At 41.2% G+C, this 23,986-nt stretch overlaps 2 protein-coding genes across 4 annotated transcripts in view; both read right to left on the bottom strand.

Moving 5' to 3' along the window:
• The window catches only part of LOC140377154 (E3 ubiquitin-protein ligase SMURF2-like), a 34,713-nt gene extending 15,531 nt beyond the window's left edge, over nucleotides 1-19,182 (bottom strand). For both annotated transcript variants that reach the window (XM_072462471.1, XM_072462470.1), the window contains exons 1-4: nucleotides 18,888-19,182; nucleotides 8,069-8,107; nucleotides 6,526-6,634; nucleotides 2,037-2,170 (exon numbers count right to left, since the gene is read on the bottom strand). In XM_072462471.1, the coding sequence (XP_072318572.1) occupies nucleotides 2,037-2,170; nucleotides 6,526-6,634; nucleotides 8,069-8,107; nucleotides 18,888-18,939 (334 nt within the window). In that variant the 5' untranslated portion in view covers nucleotides 18,940-19,182. The remainder of the gene's footprint in view (nucleotides 1-2,036; nucleotides 2,171-6,525; nucleotides 6,635-8,068; nucleotides 8,108-18,887) is intronic.
• A 607-nt stretch (nucleotides 19,183-19,789) lies between these two features.
• LOC140377806 (importin subunit alpha-1-like) lies at nucleotides 19,790-22,782 on the bottom strand. Of its 2 annotated transcripts, none has more exons than XM_072463377.1 (11): nucleotides 22,728-22,782; nucleotides 22,355-22,422; nucleotides 22,145-22,273; nucleotides 21,838-21,923; nucleotides 21,479-21,747; nucleotides 21,286-21,380; nucleotides 20,922-21,185; nucleotides 20,604-20,837; nucleotides 20,343-20,525; nucleotides 20,084-20,233; nucleotides 19,790-19,908 (listed from the first exon to the last, which is right to left on the bottom strand). In XM_072463377.1, the coding sequence occupies exons 2-11, from the start codon at nucleotides 22,418-22,420 to the stop codon at nucleotides 19,819-19,821; spliced, it is 1,566 nt and encodes a 521-aa protein (XP_072319478.1). In that variant the 5' UTR covers nucleotides 22,421-22,422; nucleotides 22,728-22,782; the 3' UTR covers nucleotides 19,790-19,818. The 2 variants fall into 2 exon arrangements, with proteins under 2 accessions (XP_072319478.1, XP_072319477.1); XM_072463376.1 differs by having other exon boundaries at nucleotides 22,355-22,435; nucleotides 22,728-22,762.
• Between the last annotated feature and the right edge of the window lie 1,204 nt (nucleotides 22,783-23,986).

Below are 23,986 nucleotides of genomic sequence, written 5' to 3'. Positions count from 1 at the left end.
AGTGGGGCAGTCCGATGGCACCAGGCCCCAGCCGCCGTCAGGGTTTGTTTTAGGCAACACTGGTGCCGTTGTGGTTGGAAAACATGTGTGAGCCAAACGCTATTCAGGAGTCAACTTAAAGGTCGTCTAAACCCATTTCTAACTCCTATGGGAAGCTCAAGAGCTGGCTTTAGATTAAAAGGGACGTTTTAACTCAATGGCGCAGACATTGCCCATGCAGCTTTGATTTAATTAAAAAATACATATCATTAGGATACATTTGTAAGAGTTTGTGGGCATAATCCACTGAATGCATGAATGGAAAAAGAAACACCGGATAAGAAGGAAAACTTGACTGAATGAGGTGGTTCAGACTGTGAGCATGTATTTAAGACAGGTCAGGGAGATGGATTGGAAAAAAAGGCGCATAATAGATGGAAAGAATGTTAATTGGACAGTATGGTTTAGGGTTAAGTGTATACTATGTGTCAGTATAAACCCGCTGGCACTGCCAACAGGGAAACGCCGCTAACAAGCGCTAAATGCTCAAAGTCAGAATGCAGAGCTTAAAGCCATGTGAACAGGGAGATTTACAGCAAAAGCGGATTTCTTCAGCTGGTCAAGGATCGTTTTTCTGACTGAATGCTTCACATCTTGATACATACAAAAGCTAGAACTGTCACGATATAAAATGTTAGTGTTACGCATCAGTTATTGTAAGAAAAAAACAACAGGACTTATTGATGATTTATGAGAACATGAGCAATCAAATCAAGTCATTTTCTTTGATTCCCGTTTGTTAACATGTCCTTAGGCTTGTGTCCAGATTTACAAACTTTATGAATGACAAAATAAAGATTGTGACAAAAACAGCTAGATTAAAAAAAACAACCTTTACTTTCAGGTGTATTCTTATTTGTATACAGTGACCTGATAATAATGATTATCAATCAACCCAATAATTGTGTCATCCCTTGTGACCAGCTTCACTGGCTAAGTACAAGGCAGGAGCAGAGCCAGATGTGGAGCCAGATAGACACAGGTAAAAGAGCTCACACAGAGTAATCAAGGACAGAGGGGACAGTAGGAACTGTTCAGACGTGTTATCTGTGTGAAGCTATTACAATTAGACTCATATTGACTGGGAAATGAGTCAAATGAGACACACGGGGAGCACGAACATGCGATACTGCAGTCTGCATTTCATAACCCACCCCGGAGTGAAATTGGCCCGCCCAAACCCAACCCGCGGGTCAAAAGACGACCTGTGCATCACTACTGTGTACCATGTTTCGGTGTAAATATCTCATGTCACAATGTAGACACCTGGGGCTATATATGCTTAAAAAATTGTAAATTTTGTTAGGCGCTCAATAGGATGACTTTTACAGGAATTTAAATTTATTAGACAATAGATTGAAGAAAAAAGCCTTCATTTTGCTTCTAAAACTGTTACGATTATTATTTTTTAGTACTTACAATTATATTGTGATTACAATAAGCATGATCATGGCAACAATAATAAAAGCAATTGTTTATTTGCAGCTGGCTTACATATTGAGAACTGCAACAGTGTGTAGGATACAGGTATAACACAGTGACAGATGGGATGTTGCTTGACTATAATACAAATCTAAATATAATAAAATGTAAATGGCGAGAAACGCATGAGTGTGTACAATAATGCTCGTCTTATACGTGAAGTTATGGACCAAAGAATTCATCAATATTGGAAATGACTGCAATATGGCTGTTAAATACTGCAATATCTACTGTATATGATTGCAGTATTTTTTTTATACTTTTACTCAATAATTTCAGTTATTTTAATACAAATATTTTCATGCCTCGGTTCAAATAAAAACCGAGACTAAAAAGGCCAATTTTGACTTGGAGGAAAATCATGAATAAAAGTTTTTTTCAAAGTTCAAAATATATTACTGCGCCAGCCAATATTGTAATATCAATATCTTTACGGTTATTTTTTGGTTCATGCCATACTGCAAACTGATCCTGTTCAACTAAAGGTAGAGTTTGTCAGTTGGGGTGATACTTACAGCCGGTGTCTTTGAGCCTGTTGATGGCGTTTGACAAGAGACGGACACAGCCCAAGAAACCTGCTCCCTGCTTTTTATGGATCTTCTTGTGGTTCCAAACGCTGATAGTGATGGAGTCCGCCTTTCCAATGTATCTGGAATAAAAAAAACAAAGAAACAAGACAGGGTAAATGTATGGCAGTGTATGATTATAACCATTTTGCTCAAGTAGAACGTTGCTGCATGTTTGTGTAAAGACTCTGGCCATTGAGCTAGTTCCTTGGACAGCAGCGAGAACAGTGCAGACAGTGTTGCCCGGGCTTTGCGACTGTGTAATGAGGTTGATTAGCTGAATTTTAACGAAGTGCTGTGTATGTGCTCGGTTGTCTAAGAGCAGATGTGGCTGGTCTAGTCGCGGTTAAAACCAGAGGAAGTCCCTGGTACCGTCTGAGAAGCGCACAATCCGTAACATTCAGATGCAGAGACATAATTACAGCCCCGAAGGCAACTGGATCTAAAAGCGGAGCAGAGGGGCTTCCCTTCACACGCAGGGAAACACACGCATTACTCAACAATTAAGAGGGGGGAAATACCTTTTGTGGTTGGAACATTTGAGTGATTCGGTGATCATTTTTTCCAAAACAAATCTGACCCGATACCTTTAAAATTTGTTGTGTTGGTGTTAATGTGTGCCATAGTTTGCATGCATTTATCAACAGTCATTATGTGATAAAGTAGCTCAATTTAACTTTTGATCGAATGGATTGGCTACTTCATGGCTACTTCATGGCTACTTCATGGCTACTTCAAGTGTCATTCTCGTTTCTCCACTTCCACAAGCACTTTTTTTTCTTTCTGCAGACAGGAATGAAGCGGGGAAGTGTTGAAACCACTAATACTTGAGACTGAGGAGACACAGTTATGATCAGGTTTTGGAAGCTAAAACCGAAAGTCTTGGAAAATAGAAGCAGTATGTATGTCGCTTCAGAAAAATATGACTCAAATATTTAAATTATTGAGGCGATAAAAGTAAGAACTGTTAGAGAGAAGAAACATTCATACCACTGGAGTTAAATTTGCTTTCACATCACAATCAAATCATTGAGCTTAACAATGTGTCGTTTGTAATGACAATCGTTTGCAATAACATGTCACCTGAAAGCCGATACCAGGAGAATTAACTTACTCAAATTTAAAAAGGACAGGAGTATAAATTAGTCCAAAGCCCTCACAAACACTAGTATTCACACGAGTTTTAGGGTGCATGCATCGGTTTGGAGAAGCTTTTTTCAGACAGCAAAGGAAAACTGGGTGAACACTCGGCCAATCCGCTCTCAGTATCTACAGTAACTTTTTTTTTTCTGGGTGTGTGGTCAATAAAATATTTGATAATTAGATGCAGACAGTGCGCAGCAGTTTGCTTTTGCCACAAAGCAACTTTTACAATACATTCTACATCTCCAGATCTTGGCCAGGATTTATCTGGAGGATAAAGTACACGGGGAGAAACATGCAAACTTCGCATCGAAAGATTTGGGTAAACCCGGAAACTTCTGGCTGTGGGGCATGAGTGCTAGTGCGCCATCTTTAAAACGAGGTGAAGGGGTCAAATGTTACAACTGTGCTGGCCAAACCCAACAGTTTTTTTGTGCGTTTATAGCCTTTATACGCGAAATATGGTATAGTTGGTTTGTTGCCCTCATTGTCTGTGCTAAACACTCATTTCTATTTCTACAGCTGTGGCTTGAGGAGGGTTAGTGGTGTATTGTTGATATATAGGGCAGTGTGTATCAGTGACACAGCAGGACATCTCAAGTGCAGGACAGTGCAGAGATTGGAGCTCGGGGTGTGGTGAGCTTTGGAGCTGCTAAGGCCAGACTCCTATCTGCTTTCTGTGGCACGCCAGTCATTTCCTGAACCAGCGGAAGAGGCCGGGGGTCGCTGCCAAGGAACTCAGTCCTTTGAGGCTCGTATAGCAAAAACGGGAGAAGACAATTCCATAACGAGTGGATTTGTGGTCACCGTTGACAGCAAAAGAAACAGGTGTGTGCATTAAAATGAAAACACGCACCCACAAAGTCCAGACTGACTTATGGCATGCAAAAATTACATGAACGCAAAAATGTGAACTATGCAGGCCGCAGCTGGACTCTATTATGACTCTTTAAAATGAACTTCAACGTCATTCATCACAGCCAGTTGTATTTGTTCTCTCGTAGCTCCGACTGGCTGGATCCCTTTTGTGTTGTCTTTTTTCACTACAAACCATGAGCTTCCACTACATCTTTGCCAGTGGCTCCTTTGGGTCCTTTAGGGTCGTCACTACATGCAATGGGTGGCCAATTCAACCGCCACACAGACAATTTATGACACACAAACATCCAGCAGTGCATCAAATGGAGACACAAGACTGGACAACCAATAATGACAATCATCTCCTCAAAACACAAGAAATGAATGTAAATCTTTGTCATGAACTGATAAAAAATATACTATGGGGTCTTGCTTATTCTGATATAAATCTGGACCAGTCAAAAACATTCAGGAAATGTCCAATTCTGTTCCATTTTGAGTTTTAGAGTCAGTTTGTATCTGGACATACATTTTTTGGAAAACCCTAAAAGGGAGTTGCAGCAGAGCAGACATCAGAGTGCATTCCAGAAACACACAGAACGGCTCCATGGAAACGCACAAACTAGCATTTTCAAGCGTTGATTGTTCGCGTTAGCCATTAGCCAAAAATATGTAGTGCCGTGGAACAACTCCAATAAAGTGGACCACTTCTGGCAAATACATTTATTACAATATAAAGTCTAAATACTTTTGTGTGAATGCCACCTTCAGCAGGAAGCATTTGAAACCTCTATTGGTTTTACATTCTTCGTGATCCTGACCAGTTCTGCTGCACAAAGACTGCTCAATTGGCTTCATGAGCAAATTTGCAGTTTTTGAAATTTCTTCTTGGGATTTGTTCTTCCAGAAAAACATTTTCAGTGAAGAATAGAAAAATAACTCGTACACACACAAAGTGCTTGTGGCAATTGTTTCAGCTCGTTTCTGCACTGGGCCTTCATCAAATAAAGCATAACAGAGGGGAGCCTGGTGAGTTTTACTTACTTGTTTATCTATTAAGCATGGATGTTGTGCATGAGAGCAAGGATGCCACCAAAGACACAGAAGCTAAAGTGAACGTCACACAGAGTCAGTGAAGAATCATCTGCAGAGCTGCTGAGTTACAGCGCTCAAAACACAAGGTAAACCAACACTGGCATCACGTACCAAAGTTTTACAAACATGTGTACATGTTTTTTCTTATGATGTGACATATTAGCATTAATTTATAGCTATTGTTGCTCAGATCTGACCCATTTACAATAGAGGCTGGTGACAGTTTAATAGTCCTTTACATATTTCCTAACATCAATGTATTATTTTTAGCAAAAACAATATAGCCGTTTCCACTATAACAACAAATTATACGTTTGAAAGCTCTATCATGGATTCTCGCGTACAGGACGATGCCAGGAGGGTTTTTGGAGGAATGCAGCGCGTCGCGCTGCTGTTGTCAACAATGAGTGAATGGGCTACGCCCATTCACTCATTGTTGCCTTTTTCTGTCATAGCAGGAGTAAGTATGCATGATCCATGCCTTCGGCATGGGCTAGTTCACTGTACTTGCCAGGGGCGACGGGGTACCAAACATGCGGGCTGCGCCCGCATGTTTGGTCAGACAGTTGCAACGCTGCCGAAGGCGGGAGCAATAGGCCCTCCGCCCTGCTGGGGCTCGGGCCTAATAATATTTCGATGCGAAAACAATGTTTCCCATTTTTCAAATATCATGAACTATACATTTTCGGAAAGCGCTCGCGCTTTCCTACCACATGGTGTGGGTCCCTGGTCACTGACGGGTACTTTCGTTAATTTTGAGTGGGCTCCGCCCACTTTGTGTTTTTGGCCCTCTATACAGTAATAATGTTCAATTTTTGCATTACATGCTTATATGCACGGAACATGCAAGAGATGGGGAACGTATTCGTGAGGTACTTAGCGCAAATGAGTGCTTTATATGGGGATGACGACTGCTTCGCGGTCGTCATCTCAATGTAAAGTGCTCGTTTAGTGCGCACTTTTGCACGGGCTTCGCCCGTTTACAACGGTAAAGTTCCATTTTCCTACTGCACGGGGCGTGCATGAGTGAAGGAGTGCGTTAGTGAGTGTTTGGAAGTGGGCGAGCGCTTCGCGCTCGATTTCGTGCGCACTACGTGCGCACTTTCGCAGCCGTGCTTTGCACGGCCTTACGAGATTAATAGGCCTCTCGCCAGCTTGTGGCGCTCGGGCCTAATAATAATAATACTAATAAAATACTAATAAAATAATAATAAAAATAATAATAATAATAAGCTTCACTTTTGCATTCATTCTGAAATTTAGAATGTATGTGTGTGCAAACTTTTAAAAGGTCTACACAAATGATTAAAAAGTGTTATATCTAACATTTTCTGGTACTCACAGGTCGTAGTGCTGATTCCACTTCGGGTCCAATGTATTTCTCACAGTATCCGTCGAGTGGCATTGTCCTGAGCCGTCCACCACCACTTTGGCAAAAGGATCTGGCAAACCTGGACACAAAAACACCGTCACCTCCAGTTCACTTTGACCTATAGTTTAAAACAAAAGCCTTGATCTCATGAACCTGTGTCATGAAGTCTTGTCCCGGCTAAACGCAAAGACACTGCTGCATTCAAATGAGACTTTCTCGGCCCAACCTTGACTCTCGAGTCAAAAGACAACATGTGCATCACTACCACGGACTATATTTCTGTGTAAATATCTCATGTTAAAACGTAACACTCACTCGATAAGTACGAGTTCAGGAGCAGATGAAATTAAATTAAGTAAATCGGCTCACACAGAGTGATCAAGGACAGAGGGGACGGTAGGGACAGTGGGGACAGCTGTGATTTGTTCTTTGTTTGATAAACTTCAAAATTCTGTGTGTTTTATTTACAATCCAACTCATATTCACAGAGAAATTAGTCTAATTAGTCCTGCAATGCAGCGGACTGCAGGTGCACTGCAAGAACTCCAATTCAAAAGATGCGTCACTACCGCGTTTATTTATGTGTAAATATCTCATGTTACAATGTGGGCACCTGCAGTTTATAGACAGGTGCGGCCCTTATATGTATAATTTCTATTTTCTTTGTACATTGTGTGTGCATGGCTTTTATTCAGAAGCACTGTACAGCCCAAAAAAGTTCAGAAATGCCCTAAATAACAGCCCAGTTGTAGTTTCTTGAGTGAACACATACAAGGCAAAGACACAACATGTGAACATCTGAGTGAGCTGTTGTGCGTCTGTTTACCTCTGATACAACATGTGGTCAAACTCGTTAAGTTGCCCTCATTCTTCATATTATCTACATTTGTATAGCAGTCGACATGTGACTGTGGGCTAAAGGCAGACCAGCCCTCTGTTAGATTGCCACCTATTTGGCACTTTTCCAAGCACCTTAACTGGCAACAAATGTGTTTATAGTCAGGTTTATCTTTTAAAACATAAATGTATCTTATCAAAGTGGCTTTTAAACTGATAACCAGTAAGGCAGCACTCTAAGGATTATTCCAGCAAAGAAACGCCCCTGACAAAGCTTTTTCTTGTTTGGTCAATTAATAGGTGAATGGTGAACAGCGGAGTCATCAGTCGACTAATTATTTTATCAGGAATATAAGAATTTACGTGAACCGACCAGAAAGGAGAAGAGGAAGTTAGTTTCAGATTTGTGAGAGAATAGAGTTTGTCCCTCGACTGTTTACATACATATGTGCCTTCGACTGTTTCTTGTCTCAACAGTTGTTTTTGTGAGAACTTCTCTAAGCTTGTGGTCCTGCGTGTTTGGTTTAATGTTGAAAGCTTTTGCCACTTCTACACCTGGGCCCCTTTTAGGTCGACTGAACGATGCTCAGGTCATTAGTCAAACAAGAACGTTAGTCGACTACAGCCCTGATTGAGTTGAACGTGACTGGTAACATGAAAAAATGGGTTTACTCACGGAAGAAGTCTTTCTTTGCCAGGTTCTTAGCACACAGGACTGCAAAAGAGAGAGTCAAGAAACACAATTACACCAAATATTGAAGCATTTCTTAAATATCTTAAAACAATAGCATTTTAAATATTAAAATGGCATTTTAAGTAATCTGGAAGTCATACTGATAGAAGGCCTAGGGAGACTCAGCGTATTCTGTCCACACATGTTCAGTTCAGAGAGACGATCAAATAAGTTAAATAGAGAACTTCCTTAAAAAAAACAAGTCAAAATACTATACACATTTATTCTTAATGTTCTGTCTGAAGAAATAACTATAAAATAAATTCTAAAATGACAGAAATTGTATTTAGTCTGAATCTCTGTACCAACAAAAGGCTTTCTTCTGTTTAGCAAACTATGCTTATCGAGATTATAGGATTAACTTGTACATGGCGCCACAGTCTCAGCCAAAGCCAGCGCAGCAGAAAGTCTTCAGCATCGTCATCACTGCTCCTACCGGCCTCAGCGAGCGCACAACATCACTACTCATTATTCTACCTGAAATCCAACAAACAACTACAGTGTGATATCAACTGAAGTAAATTCACCACATTCATAGCAAAAATAGAATAAATGTTAAACTAAGTGTCTTTAACATTCAATACCAGAGTTGGTCACAGTCAGACACACCATTCATCATTATTCCAAACAAACGCCAGACTCCTAATCCCAGGAGACTGATGTCATGAAAAAAGATCTTTCAGTGCTTTTAATAAAACTCTAAACAAAAATTCTACCATGGTTTAAAGCGTGAAAGGAACGTCTGTCGCCAGGACTCAGACTTGCACTGGATCCTAATTGCATCGTATCACATTGACCCAGCTCAGTATTCATTAAAATAACTATGGCAGCGCGGCAGTGACACAAAAGGTTGAGGCAGTTAAAGGGCTCAGTTTGAGTCTGTGTGAAGACTAGGTCAGACTGAAGGTTGGGAATCGTTTGGGTCAAAGGTCAGAGGTCAGAGGTCACAAACTGACAGGGGGATGGTAGAGTTGGAGCGTGCCTTTTCTCAAGGGAGTCTGCAAGTCATGGTTTGAACTGGCTTTGTTACAGCCGAGCACTCGAATGAACGGGGAGGATCGGAGGCAGGTTATGGTGCAAATGTGAGGATTGGCTTTTGAATAGCCAAAACTAATAAAAGCTAAAAATAAATACATCGCATTAGATTCCAACTCAAATCTGTGCCCTCATCTTGATCTTTAATAACTAACAGATACCATTTCCCAACTATTGTAATGAGAAATGAGGTATTCAATTGCATAAAGAAAGAAATAATATTCCGCGCTGTGGCAATTGACCGATATGGGTTTTTCAAGACTGATGCGGATACGATATATATATATTCAAATCTGGTGGAGCTGGCAGCTAATGAGCTCTGCCGATTTTTGCACTGATTTAGGGCAAGAGGAAATGCAAGCTGCCAGCGCAGATGATGGTGCAGTTCCACACGGCCATCATTGAGTCCATCCTCACCTCCTCAATCAACGTGTGGTACGCTGGAGCCACAGCCAGGGACAAACAGAGACTACGTTTTGTGCGCTCTGCTGAGAAGGTGATCGGCTGCAGACTTCCATCTCTGCAGGACCTGTACGTCTCCAGGGCTCTGGGACGAGCAGGTCTGATCACAGCCGACGCTTCTCACCCTGGACACGGACTATTTGAGCCACTCCCCTCGGGCAGGAGGCCACTCCCCTCGGGCAGGAGGCCACTCCCCTCGGGCAGGAGGCCACGGTCCGGATTAAGAACAGTTTCTTTCCCTCTGCCATTGAACTCATGAACACTTCTTTACACCTGTTACTTTAACTAATTGAATCATTCACTCACTGCACTGCCTATTTTTACTTTTAACCTTTAGCAGATTTAAATTGTTTTTCTTGAATAAAGCTTCAAGTCTTTTCTCATCTCAAACCAAATATCGGTCTATGCTGAAGATTTAAGGATAGATTTAAGGATATGCTAAAAAGGGCAAATGTGTGTCAATTTTCGACCACACTGCCATTGTTGTGTTGTGCTCTGCAGCTTCAGAGGTCTGAGGCAGGAGCAGTGCAGTGTAACGAGTTTGTCCACGCTCAAGTGGAGCCATTCTGGTCCAGTTGATCAGGCAAGTGAGGCATTACAAGGATGCTTAACCTTACCCTCTAAGAGTCTGTTAATCTAATAATAATCAATATTTGTGAAATAATTGGGCTGTCACTAACGATTATTTTAGTGGTTGACTAGTCAAGTGATTATTCCATTTTACATTGAGACTTTTAAACACAACAACCAGATACAAGTTGAACTATGGTGACGGAATGAATAAAGTTTGATGAAAGTCAGAAATACTGTTTGACATTTTTATTTAATATTAACAGAAAACAACATTAACTACTTAGTCAACTTTTTTCAAAAGAACATACACATTTTAAAAAGGTATTTTGTAAAAACACTACATGCATTGTATATCATGTAATTATCAATTATCATATACATCTTTGTTAGTATTCATTTAAAACTAACCAATACACTGCAGCCTGTGATATTGATATGAAATATTTTGAAACTCCTCATTAAGAGCCAGCGCTAAACCTGAAAATGTGAGTGTAAAAGAAGCCTGCGTGCAGAATTGCGAAAGTAACAGAGCAAATTCCATTTAAAGCTTTTCAAAATACAAGACACAAATGACGACTGGAGCCTCTTCTGGTCAAAGTGGAATTTGTAGCACAAAGTCGCTCAAATGAGATGCCAAGAAGAGATTTGTCCTCAGGCTAAAGATTCCTTGAAACCTGCGTTGACCTCAAAATTATGTAAACAACACCGATAACGTCACAAATAGTGTGAAGGAGGAACAAAGTCCGATGATGCCGAAAGTATAATGGGTGTGACATTCAATAAGAGTCTGTGAAACTTGAATGTGGATCCACGAGTCATCCACGAGCTGTCATCGGTGAGATTTAAAAGGGAAGGCCCACATCCTTGGCCTTTAACCGTGTTGTGGCTCTTTCTGCAGTCCAATTCACAGCATTGTTTAACAGTTAAAACAGTACACTTCCTTTTCCTCCCTGGGCCTCCACACTCAATCAACAAACTGGAACTAACACAAAAAAACGCACACACACATTGGCACATTCTCAAGCCTTGTGTACGTGACCATTTTTGTTTCACGCAGCAGGTATTTTCCCTACAATGTAAAAATGCTGTGAAACTAACGTCGTCTGCAAAGCCATTACTTCCAGGCGCTTTCCCCAGCTCTGTGAATGCTCAGGATGCCAATTATGTCATTAATTTAAAAGGCCGGCGGTCTACAGCTGACACAGCCTTCCCTCTCCCCTCCGTCCCAGCAGAGAAGCGCGTGATCAAGAGGCAGCACAAGCCACGACGCTGCGGAGACCACTACAAGAATGTGGGGAGCTTTATTGGAAGTATGCAAACACCATCAGGACGAGGCGCACGTTTACGCTTTTAATACACGGCAATTTTAACTCTATATCAAACCAAATGGATTACCAACAGACTGCCGCCTGCCAGAAGTTGTAAAGTCGTAATTTGATCACAATAATAGTAATTGACTTCTACAACCTTGGGGAAATACACTTGAGCAAATTATGATGATTTCTGAGTATCTCGAAAACGATATGTCATGCAATAGAATTGTATTAATTCTGGTCTTTAAATGCATTAGTTGAGGTTTAATATTCAGATAAATGTGAAATGGTTGTCAAATCATTCACAAAAGTGCAGAAATATCACCGTATACTTGTATTTGAAAGTTTACAACACAATATTTTCTTTAAATCATCAACCAGATTGTTTTGTAGAATTTTTCCTCTTCAACAATATACTCAATAAAATGTAGCATATCTTACATTTTGTTATATGGCCCACCTCTAGGTTACAGGTGCTGCACTGCAGTCGTTCATTGCTCCAAGCTATATGTAACAAAAAGAAAGTTGTCTGAAAAAACCCATATCAAAGTCATGGTTGCAGTGACTAAAATACAACATAAAACAATTCACCCAGACTGGCCTCACCCCAGACACTTCCTCCAGCTCCTCCCTGGTGTGAAACCTGCGTCTTGATTGAACTGCAAGGTTGAAGTTACAACTAAAACACGGCACGCTTCTTTTCCACTTCCACTTGTTTTAAAAGCAGTGCTGCAGTAGTGTGCATCACCCCTGTCTGACGACCCCATTCTCATCTCCTCTAAATGTCCTAAAGCAGATTCCCACTCTCACACGCTGGAAACAAAAACAGTGGAAACAGTGGAAACCGTGGAAACAGTGGAAACCGTGGAAACAGTGTCCGTGCAAGTGGCTCTGATGATACTTTTACTGCCGCACAGAACCTCTGACAGCCGAAACAAGAACAGAGAGATGAATCATCAAATCAAATGTGACTGGATGATCAAGAAAGAAATACTGAAATCAAAACCCATGTTAATTTAATTAAGTCACATATTTCCCTTTTACAGGTGCTCTGCTGCCAAGCAACAATACTTTGAAAAGATTAGAAGGCTTAATAACCTCGGGAGGCTCGGGAGGGAGAGAGGCCTATTCGTTTTGTAATGGAGTGCGAAATATTTGACAATAAATGGAGTGCAAAGTGCTCGCCCCCTTCCAAACACTCACTAGGGCACTCGTCAACTCATTCTAATTAGTAGTAGGAAAATGCAATCTTATTCTTGTACTCGGGCAAAGCGGTCATCGTCCCCATGTACAGCGCTTGTGTGTGCTCAGTTGCTCACTCATGCATGCTCGTTGATACAAAAATCAAACATACATTACTATGTATACTAACACATAGTGACGTATGAATGATGCTGGAACTCATCCTTGGGGTCAGCCCAATTACCCAATTTACAATTCTGTTTCGATTCGCTTGTGTTTAAATGAATGAAGATGCAAATACAATGGATTCATTTCAAAGTAAAGCGTTGCTGGGCCTGTCGTTTAAAGAGCCTTGCATGCTCCAGTGTGATGCTTTTACGTTGACAGGCTGCACCGGTGTGGGCTTTACGTGCTCCTTTCTCTTTAGCATCACGACTAATGTGAGCCGCTAAGTCTGTGCGTGGATGGATGAGGAGGACTTGGGGTTTTCTTTAATACATGCCATTTTTTATTTTATACATGTTGTTTTATTATTGCTCATTGTTGTATGTTGCAAAGAATCACCAAAGCAAGTTCCTATATTTGTGAATCTAGTTCATTGGCAATGGCAATAAACTTTTTCTGATTCTGATATGTCAGATACTGCATTTGACAAATAAAATTAATGTGCAAATTCTGCCAACAAAAAAAATTATTACAAAAGGATAGATATTTAATATAACATAGGGATGGGCAATTTTGCCCCCAACATTTTAATTTCTCACTTTCATCAGGCTTCAATTGCACCATTAAAACTAAACTAACTATAAAGAACAGTTCTGATCATTTAAAGTTGTTTTTTGTAATCTTGTTCTTCGTTCTCACAATCTTTCATAGCTTCAGGAAATGCATTTGTGCACCGCTCACAATCTGAGGAGAGATGAGGAGAAAACAGTGCATGAAGTGGAGCCAGTGCCGTCTGTCATCAGTCTGGGCCAGATCCGGGGCTGAGCGATGGAGGAAGGAAAGAGACAAGACAAGAGGGATGAGGGGCTTCCTGTTTGAGAAAGAGAGAGAAATGAAGAAGGGGAAAGCTCAGGACACAGGGAGGACATGGAGGTGGCAGAACATTTAGAGGAATCACATGTTTTGACTGTTTTGAATGTATGAAATGATTCTATATTATTTTTTCTTAATGTACCATAATTCTTAATGTATTGAATAACATTAGGCTAAAAAGGTTTGAGCGCAAATTGTTCTTAATTTGATGATAATTGTATAAACCCATTTACCATTTAAATGTATTTCATTAGTTTATATGAGCAGCTTCTGCATAAAGCTTAATGAATTACTCCATTAGGGTCCAGGGAATCCTCCATCACTGCTGGAAAATCACTGTATTATGCAATCGAATGCGCATCTCCTCTGCAGCCATGACTTTGTTATGAAATTCTAGTGTTCAGTCTTTCCGATTTCCTGCTCACAACGACCTGATGCCACCAGATCCAAACATAACACACAAAACAGTTCAACCTAAATGGACACACTACCTGCATGACATTAAAAAAACTAAAACTAAGATAATTTAGGAGAAACCATTATCAATAACTTCTAAAATATCAGGTCTGCAAAACCAGAGAAAGGCAAGGCCAGCATGACTACAGCAGGAGATGACTTGAGAGTTTACATATGTTAAAGATATTAGGAAAACTAAACAATATAGAATAAAAAGTGACAGTATAATATGAGGCGCTGGAATCCTGGGGGTTCCCCGCTCCATGAAACAAGAGCTGAGGAGAGCGCCTACGCCAAGAGGAAAGCACTCTTTTCAACCAAATTATGGAATTACATCCTCATAAATCTGCAACAGCGACACCAAAACCTCAAAACAAAAGCACAAACTCAATTTGTGAGAAGAGCTGGAGCTCCCTGGCAAACACTGGGTTTAGAGGCTCATTCACACATTGTTTGAGTTTTACATTTACTGAGACAAAATGACTCGCAGAATAGACTAGAGCAGCAGAGGTGGATAATATATATAAAACTGATAATTTTGTCAACGTTGTAAAGAAGATGAGCAAAATTAGACTATGTTTATTTCCGTTTGATTACTCTAAAATCTAAAACTTATTTTGCTGTATGCCATTTAGGGCTGAAGTGCATTATATTGCAAAAGAAAATAATAAAATAAATGACTAAATTCAAATTAGTTTATGATACTGACAAGAATAATCTCAATAAACTCTTTTCTAAATAAAACCATTAAAAACCCGAACCGCAACAAATAAACAGCAGAATGGAACACTTTGAGTTGGTGAGCATCTTTGACCCTCTACAACTCAGATCTTATCGTTCTACACGTTAATGATCTATTCAATTCCAGGGATTAAGCACTTCCTCATAAAAGCTCCCAAGAAAGAAAAAGGATCAATCCAAATACATGTGGCAATACCAGTACTGGGAAATCGACTTGTATTGTCATATTTTCTCATGTTTTGAAATGAGAGTTGAAGCACGTGTTGATGAACCTATGAAATGTCAGAAAGTCTTCACAATCGCCTAGCGCTACTTCTGACTGCTCTACCGTACAGTCAATCTCTTTTTAACCAATCCCCTTCAGTAATTCAGTCTTGTTTCCATTGACTTTCCCAAAAAACATTGGGGCTTCTGTGACTGAGGCTTCTCTTAACTTGACCTTTCTTTTGTTCGAGCCAAATGTAAATGCACAGGGAAAAAATCACAAGATTGTGTTTCATGTGAGCAATCTTGTGGCAATTTTATCTTGCAAGATCTTGTGGCACGAGACACTAAATATCCCACTGTTCTAACAGAAGAGAGGAATAACTCTTTAGTCTACTGCCATTAGTACCGCCGTTAAGACTTTTTCTGATTGCCTCAATGATTTGTTTAATTTACATATTGAATTTGAAACGCATGAATCTGTGGCGCGTCGAGCGCATGGAACGACTTGTGGTGCTTTCATTTCACAGGGAGCTTGTTCCACTCAGACCTGCCACAGAGCGGTACATTTTAAACTTCAGTGTGACTGGGAAACATAGTTTTGTGGTGTGAAAGAGCACAGAGAACCGTGATTATGTGAAACAGAAATGACGGGGCGAAGACACGGAGGCTAAAGTGAACGGCACACGGAGCTAATGCTGCAGAGTTACAGCTCAAAACACCAGACACTGGTCACAAACACTTTCTTATTTTAAGGTAAATAATTTACAGTTTACAGTCTGGTGAAAAGTTAATTAGTCCTTATATATTATAATTATTCTACCAGAACAATTTGGGCTGGTGAAGTGAAATGTTAATGTTTTGGGGACAAATTGGTGAAATTAAGAATAAAATGTGTCTTTTTTGTTTATTACTATGAACTATAACATTTAACAAAAAATGTATATGCTTTTAAAAACACAAGTAAATTGCAAATACAATAAATAATAGAATAACAGTTCAAAACAAGAGAAAGAATATGTACAAATGTATAGTTTTATTGCACCATCTCTGACAATCGTGTGCAGGGAGTGAAAGGCAGACTAAAGAAAAACATGGGGAAGACTAAAAAGGAGTGTCTGGTCCAGCGAGCGGGAGGCCAAGGTAAAGGTATGTGATATTATAACTGCTGGAATTTAACACGGATGGGTCTGAACAGAAGTGTCATTAAACAAAAGGAATAGTGAATACAGTCAGAACCTTTATCTAAATCACATTGCAAGAACTTCAAAATATATCTCAAGGTCAAATCATTAGTTGGATTTGACAATTGAATAGAAACATAAGGGCAATAACACAATGGTAAATATACCAGAGCGTCATTAATTCTATGCATTAAGGTGCTGTAATCTAAAATGACACTTGATACGTTTGTGGACACACGTCACAATATGACTCAGTTGTCAGCTGTGCCCTGATGAATCATTCACTCAAACCTGAGCCACAGTTCTACTGGCAAAACACTAAAGCAAGTTCAGGGTATGAACTATGCCATTATTATTGGGAAAATTGTGTGTGCGGACACAAGGCACTTCGCCACCTTAACTGATTTTCACATATAAAATGATTTACCAAAACGTTGAACAGAGCTTCTTGTGAGCTTATTTCAAGTTCACTATAGGAACACTTTTTACAATTTATAGAATTATTATCAGAACACAATAAATTTAATTATTTCAAGCACCTGCATAAAACCCTGTAAACATCTAATCGCACTTATCAGATTGGCTGGAAAATAATGATTGACAAATGAAATATATTTTGAACATGAATGAAACTCAATGCTGATCCTGAGCATTGAAAATCATTGTCTGTGTGATTAGGGCGGCAAGATGAATCACAATTGTCTTCCAATGGCGTTTTGAAGTTATAGCAATTATTAGCAAATTACAAATTCTGCAATTATTGCTGCAAACAACTAAGGTTTTTCCTTCCTTCTGCTGAACACTGCCTCGTGAATGTGTCACTCACCTTTAGTAATCATGTGCCGTATTGTATTAACAATTTAGCATTGCAAGAGGATGACATTTATTTAGCTCAGCACTAATTCAGAGTAATTGTGCTTCCAGAACAACACTGAGCTGTCGTAAAGAGACAGTAAAGAAAGGTTTCCTTGCGTGGCTGTGGAAGAATCCAGGGATGATTTTCCCATCAGTCCCCACTGCTGCAGCTGCGTGCCAATAGTCACTAATGGAGGAAGTGGATCAGATAGAAAGGCTCCACTGTGACAGCTCGCTGTGGATAAGGACTGAAGTTTGAAGTCATGGTGATGGGATTTTAGAGAAGCCACAGAGGTATTAGGAAGTATGTTAGTCTGCCGCAGGGCAGCTGTGGCTACACCACCAGTGAGTGGAGTAAATGAATAATGCACTGTAAGGCGTCTTGGGTGGCATGAGAGACTATTAAGAAAACATTAAATTAAAAATAATGGGTCGGGGTTAGAGGTGAGCAGATTATCAAAATATTATGTCAAGAATGCTGTTTTGAAGATATGCAATATTTAAATCACAATAATCATATAGCTTATAAGAGCATTTAACTTAATTTTACAGCCATTTCACACTTGATTCTTAAAGCTACTTCTATTGGCTTGTCATAATATTGCCTGAATATCACTTTTCTCATAATGTTAAAAACACTTTTCGCTCTATTGTCACAAACATGCGAGAGAAAATCTGCGACCTCAATGTAAATCCAGCGGAGGAGATGGTGATAAAACCAGAGTTAATCATCTCCTCAAGAAAGCCACAAAACACCACCGACACTGAGTAGACGGGGTGAAACGGAGCGGCGGCTGGTACGGTTCAGGTCAAACCATCTAGCCTTCAGACACTTAAATCAACACTAAACAAGCACAAGAGTGGATCCCAGTGTGAACCCAGAGGAGCAGACTGACCCTGACCGAGGATGTGTCTGTGAACTGGAAACACTGGCATACATCTCCTCTGTGAGATTTGACATTCCTGGGATTCCTTGTGAAGACCACTGCAGCATTTTCTTTAAAGCCCTTCTCCATGTGTGAAGGGGGGGCTCAGGTCAGGTCAAAAGGAGAGTAGACTGGGAACGACTATTGATGACAAATTACACTAAATACACACACCAAAAGATACTATGTCCCCACGGTTGGCTATATTGAGTTTGTTACTGGGTAGAGGGAATTTGAGGTTTTATTTTAAACAGTGAAGATGAGATTACTTTTAGAAACTGCAGATACACGTCTCAATTTGTGTCATGCATTACTTAAATTGTCTGAAGTTAATCACGTTTAACCAAAGTAAATAAAAGGTAAAATAAGTCTATCAAAAGGTTGAAGTTTGAAGAGCCTACCAATGACCATTTTTATGGAAATTTAAAGCACAACAAATGACAAATGTAGATTGCTGCAAGAGAAAATGTTGCAAATTAATTCAAGCAAAGTAGCTCCATGCATGCTCATAAAAACACAGCTTTTTGGACCATTTGAAAAAGCAAAAGCATAAAAGCTACACCAAATAAAACAAATTTAAATAATACTTGTGAACTACTAGTTACAGTCACGATGTCAGCATAATGCACCGCAGCCAAAACAGAAGCATAAATGCACAAGTCACGCGTTCGAAGCAGACATTTCCACAATCATAAAGACCAACTCGTCATTGTGCAGCTAAAGCAACGTTAGTTAGCGTGGTCGGCTAACAAGCTAACATGCTACGGACCAAACGGCTTTTAAATGTTCTTACCCGTCAGGCGCAGTTTCACGGGGCCATTTCTCCTCACTCCTTGGTTAGACATTCCCTTGCGTATTCCAGCTTGACCGTATTTCAATAAAGTATTTGACTCATGTGTGCAAATTCAATGTGCATCAAGAACGTCTCTCCCACAACAACCCAGACGCTGTTAGCTTCGGATTAGCTCCAGCCGCCGACACCATAGCAAATCACACCGACTGCGTGCGACCAACGGAGTCACGTCCTCGGAAATGTCGCTTCCTCGTCGGACGCGGTCAGAACGAGCGAGTCCTCGAGCTCACGGGGTTAAAAAAAAGAAAAGATAATTAAAAGAAAAGAAGCGAGGAACGACCCGGTGTCGTTTATGACAATCGGGTAACAGTCTCCTCATCCATCCACGCACAGACTGCGCGGCTCACGCTGAAGTTGGTCGTGATGCTAAAGAGAAAGGAGCACGTAAAGCCCACACCGGTGCAGCCTGTCAACGTAAAAGCATCACACTGGAGCATGCAAGGCTCTTTAAACGACAGGCCCAGCAACGCTTTACTTTGAAATTAATATTTTGTATTGGCATCTTCATTCATTTAAACACAAGCGAATCGAAACGGAATTGTAAATTGGGTAATTGGGCATTGCACATTTTCCTCAGAAAATTTGAGCGCGGGATGTATTCAATTATTAAAACGTTGCTCAAGCTAATTCCAGAACAAATTGCGCGTTTGTCAGTCACAAAGTAAAAATTAAAGGCTTCAAGAATTAACACGCTGCCCTCTAGCGGTGAAATGCGTTTTGACCATATTTGGCGTACAAACGACACAAACGCCTCAATGTTCCATTAATATTTATTGGCGATTAGAACGATGTAAACAAATAATATTTCAATAGTAAAAAAAATATAGTCAAGAGACCAAATGACATGCTGTCCTTACAAAGGGCATAGTAGTTAAAATTGTAAATTGCTGTGGTTTTGAGTGGCCTGGAAGGTGTAGCCGTCTGTTGTGGCCTCAGGAGCCAGAGACATGTCATCTTCACTCTTAAAGACAACCAACATTAGATGTTAAACAAGTGTCAATGCATGAAAAATGTTGTATTCTTTAATAGATCAAGTTCCTAGCTAGTGGTCAAAACAATAACAACTATAAATGGCCCCCACCAAGGCTACTCACCTATTCCTGGATTAAACCAATTTGAGGGGAGGAAAGACTTACCTCCGGAGAGAAAAAACGTGTTATTATGTTAAGGGACAATAAGTAAACTGCCTCATTGCTGTGGTTTTGCAGTTCTTCAAGTTTGTCAATCCCACCAACTTCTTCAAAAATTAAGTGGAGTTTGTCACTCTCTCCAGTTTTCTCTGCCATCTATAAGAAGACAGAAATTAATTGATACACAAAACGCACTAATATTAAAAAATGTTTTGTGGGTGCTGTAAGCAACCAGTTTTTTTTTTCAGAAGCATTTTCAAAATACCTGTAAAATATTAACAATGGACTCCAAGATGATCAAGGTGATTTGGCTGTCTTTTGTAGACAAATGTTTGACCAACATTGGCAGCGCATGACACTGGATGAGGTAAGACACTTGTTCCCCAGTTCCTCCACTTGTAAAATTAGAGATCGCCCACACCACCTCCATCTGTGTCTTGTAATCTCCCTGTTCAAAAGTGCACACCAGACTGGTCATTTAAATTTACATGTGTTACAAACAAAACAATATCCCCTCCATTCTTACATGACTGAGTAATTCTACAAGGATGGGTATCAGGCCAGCATCTATAACCTCCTGGATCTGGTTGTTCTTGCCAGCAGTAATATTGGACACTGTCCATGCAGCTTCTTTTTGGATGTTGGACTTGTGATGACGGAGTAATTGAGGGAACACGACCAAGGCACCTGCATTCAGCACACACTGGGTCTGCTCATCGGTCCCTGTCACAATGTTGCCGAGTGATCGTAAAGCAGGCGTCTGTACCGTTTTGCCAATGAAGAAAAACACAATTAGGATACACTATCTTGAGATATAGAAAAAAAAATTAAGCCGAATCTATACCACAATGGAAGGTTCTCCACAAGCCAGAAGTTGAACCAGGTGTGGCACCACCCCAGCGCGCACCACCACATCTATCCTCTCATTGGAGCTGTGTGTCAGGTAGGACAGGGCCCAGCAGGTCTCTGAGAGCACCTCTTTGTCATTGTTTTGGAGCAGGTGGAGGAGAGCAGGGAGCAGCTGCTCCACTGCCGCCAGAGGAGGGGCGGGGTTCTTATTCCGGCACAGGTTGGATAGAGTCCAGGCGAGATTACGCTGGTAACTAGACTAGATGATTGATATTTGAGTCAAAATGGTGAGCAGAAACGAAAAATGCATGATGCAATTAATTTAATAAAAACAGTTTTAACTACAGCACAATACTTACAGAGTAGACACAGAGATTAGGAACAGCCACCAATTTCAGCAGAGACTGAAGACCATTGTGTTTGATTATAAGGTCCCTGAAGTTAGGTCCATCACCTAATATACATAAACAACATTAATATTTCATTGTCAATTCAACTGATTAATCAAAATTCCATATTTGATTAAAAAAAGAGAGAGAGATTATACACAACCTGCAATATTCCCCAAAGCCCAAATGGCCTGTTCACTGATGTCCGGGTGTGGCGACGACACCAGATTTATAAATGCTGGAATGGCCCCTGCTTCCACAACAGTTTTGGTCTGTTCTGAAGTCCCAGAGGCAATGTTTGTAAGAGCCCATGCGGCCTCAAACTGAAGTGGAGCACACTCTGCTAATGTCAGAAAATAAACTAATCTGGGGATAACGCCAGCTTCAATTATGCTGTCAATTGGAGGATATATATGTTTAGAAAGAAGTTTTCTGTAGAAAGAAAGTAAGAAAGAAAGGACATGGTATGTTATTAAACAATAACTAGTATTATTGAAAAAATAGGTAAAATAAAACATTTACCGGGCAGCTTGTGTCGCCTGCAGCTGATGAGAAAGGCACTCACTGTTCATGTCTGCCAAAAGCTTCTCGATTGACTGCTGAAGTAACTACAAATGTAGAAACATGTGTCATTATAAGTTATAGAATAATAACTTGCCATAAGGTTTGTAAAAATCGAATTACTGCATTATTGTAGTAATATTAAGTGCAACATTGTGCTGAACACTAAAAGCCTACTTAGCCTAAGCATATGTATTTATTAATTATTACTAAGCATTTATTCCGAAGTGTATATGTATATTTAATCCCCACATTTGCCCCACTTCACCTGTCCACTGAGGGCTTCATAAACGGGTTCATCTGAAGAGGCTTCAACATTTCTCCTCTTTAATATCTGCTCATCTTTTTTAGCTTTACGCAGCTCCACGTTCACTTCCACTCTCCTGCGCCTGAGCTCCTGGGAGAGCACAGAGACAAACATGTTATTGTCGGACACAGAGTTAAGGCTCATTCAAAGACTCACTTTTATAACACTTACATGTTCGTCTTTCCCTTTGTTTTTGAACTGGCAGAGTCTCGTTCTGCTGTCGCCGTGAGCTGACATGACTGTTCACAGGTCCTGCTCACATTTACACTTCAATTAGACATTTGAAACACTGTTGGCCCAGGGTGATTAGACATGGAAATACTATGGACATAAAATTGAACCGTAACAGGGCAACGCCTGGTTGTTGAAGCCATGTGTACTGTGTATAACCGTGTAACAACTACGGAGACAAACATCTGCTCGAGTGTGATAAGTGGAAACACGTCACTTAACGCTAGAGTAAAGTAACTATTCCATCATTCACAGAACATACAACTGTTTACATAGTATATTGAAGTATTTTCTCTTCCGAGCACGAGCTTACCTTCCGAGATCCTTGTTTCGCTTTTCTCCAAAGTAAGTGACGTCGCGCACACACCGACCTGACTGTTTTTTCCGATGCCGATTGGTCCAAAAGCTCCAGGCGCCTCCTTTTGAGAAATAATACACAAAATATAGTTGTCAGTGGCAACCAAAACGCTAGAATAAATGCTAGAGAAGTAAAAAAACTACTATCGCGGCAATTCTGGTGGCCATCTTGTAATTGTAAGAGCAGATTAAACAATTAACAGGGCCGATTGCCAAGGGGGGCGCGAGCCGTGCCAAGGGGGGCGCGAGACATTTGGAGAAATGTGCCCTCACAAGTGTCTGTCTCTGTGCCCCCTCACACGTGTCTGTCTCTGTGCCCCCTCACACGTGTCTGTCTCTGTGCCCCCTCACACGTGTCTGTCTCTGTGCCTCCTCACACGTGTCTGTCTCTGTGCCCCCTCACACGTGTCTGTCTCTGTGCCCCCTCACACGTGTCTGTCTCTGTGCCCCCTCACACGTGTCTGTCTCTGTGCCTCCTCACACGTGTCTTCCTCTGTGCCCCCTCACACGTGTCTGTCTCTGTGCCCCCTCACACGTGTCTGTCTCTGTGCCTCCTCACACGTGTCTTCCTCTGTGCCCCCTCACACGTGTCTGTCTCTGTGCCTCCTCACACGTGTCTTCCTCTGTGCCCTCACACGTGTCTGTCTCTGTGCCTCCTCACACGTGTCTTCCTCTGTGCCCTCACACGTGTCTGTCTCTGTGTCCCCTCACACGTGTCTGTCTCTGTGCCCCCTCACACGTGTCTGCCTCTGTGCCCCCTCACACGTGTCTACCTCTGTGCCTCCTCACACGTGTCTGCCTCTGTGCCCCCTCACACGTGTCTTCCTCTGTGCCCTCACACGTGTCTGCCTCTGTGCCCCCTCACACGTGTCTACCTCTGTGCCCCCTCACATGTGTCTGCCTCTGTGCCCCCTCACACGTGTCTACCTCTGTGCCTCCTCACACGTGTCTGCCTCTGTGCCCCCTCACACGTGTCTTCCTCTGTGCCCTCACACTTGTCTGCCTCTGTGCCTCCTCACACGTGTCTGCCTCTGTGCCCCCTCACACGTGTCTGCCTCTGTGCCCCCTCACACGTGTCTACCTCTGTGCCTCCTCACACGTGTCTGCCTCTGTGCCCTCTCACACGTGTTTGCCTCTGTGCCCTCTCACATGTGTCTGCCTCTGTGCCCTCTCACATGTGTCTGCCTCTGTGACCTCTCACACATGTCTGCCTCT

The sequence above is a fragment of the Eucyclogobius newberryi genome, unplaced genomic scaffold (genome assembly GCF_026437365.1).
Source record: "Eucyclogobius newberryi isolate DKJ021-1_F unplaced genomic scaffold, fEucNew1.0.hap1 SCAF_4, whole genome shotgun sequence".
NCBI classification, from domain to species: domain Eukaryota; kingdom Metazoa; phylum Chordata; class Actinopteri; order Gobiiformes; family Gobiidae; genus Eucyclogobius; species Eucyclogobius newberryi.
The sequence above is the reverse complement of the archived record's forward strand: the minus strand, read 5'-3'. Positions and strand labels throughout refer to the sequence as shown.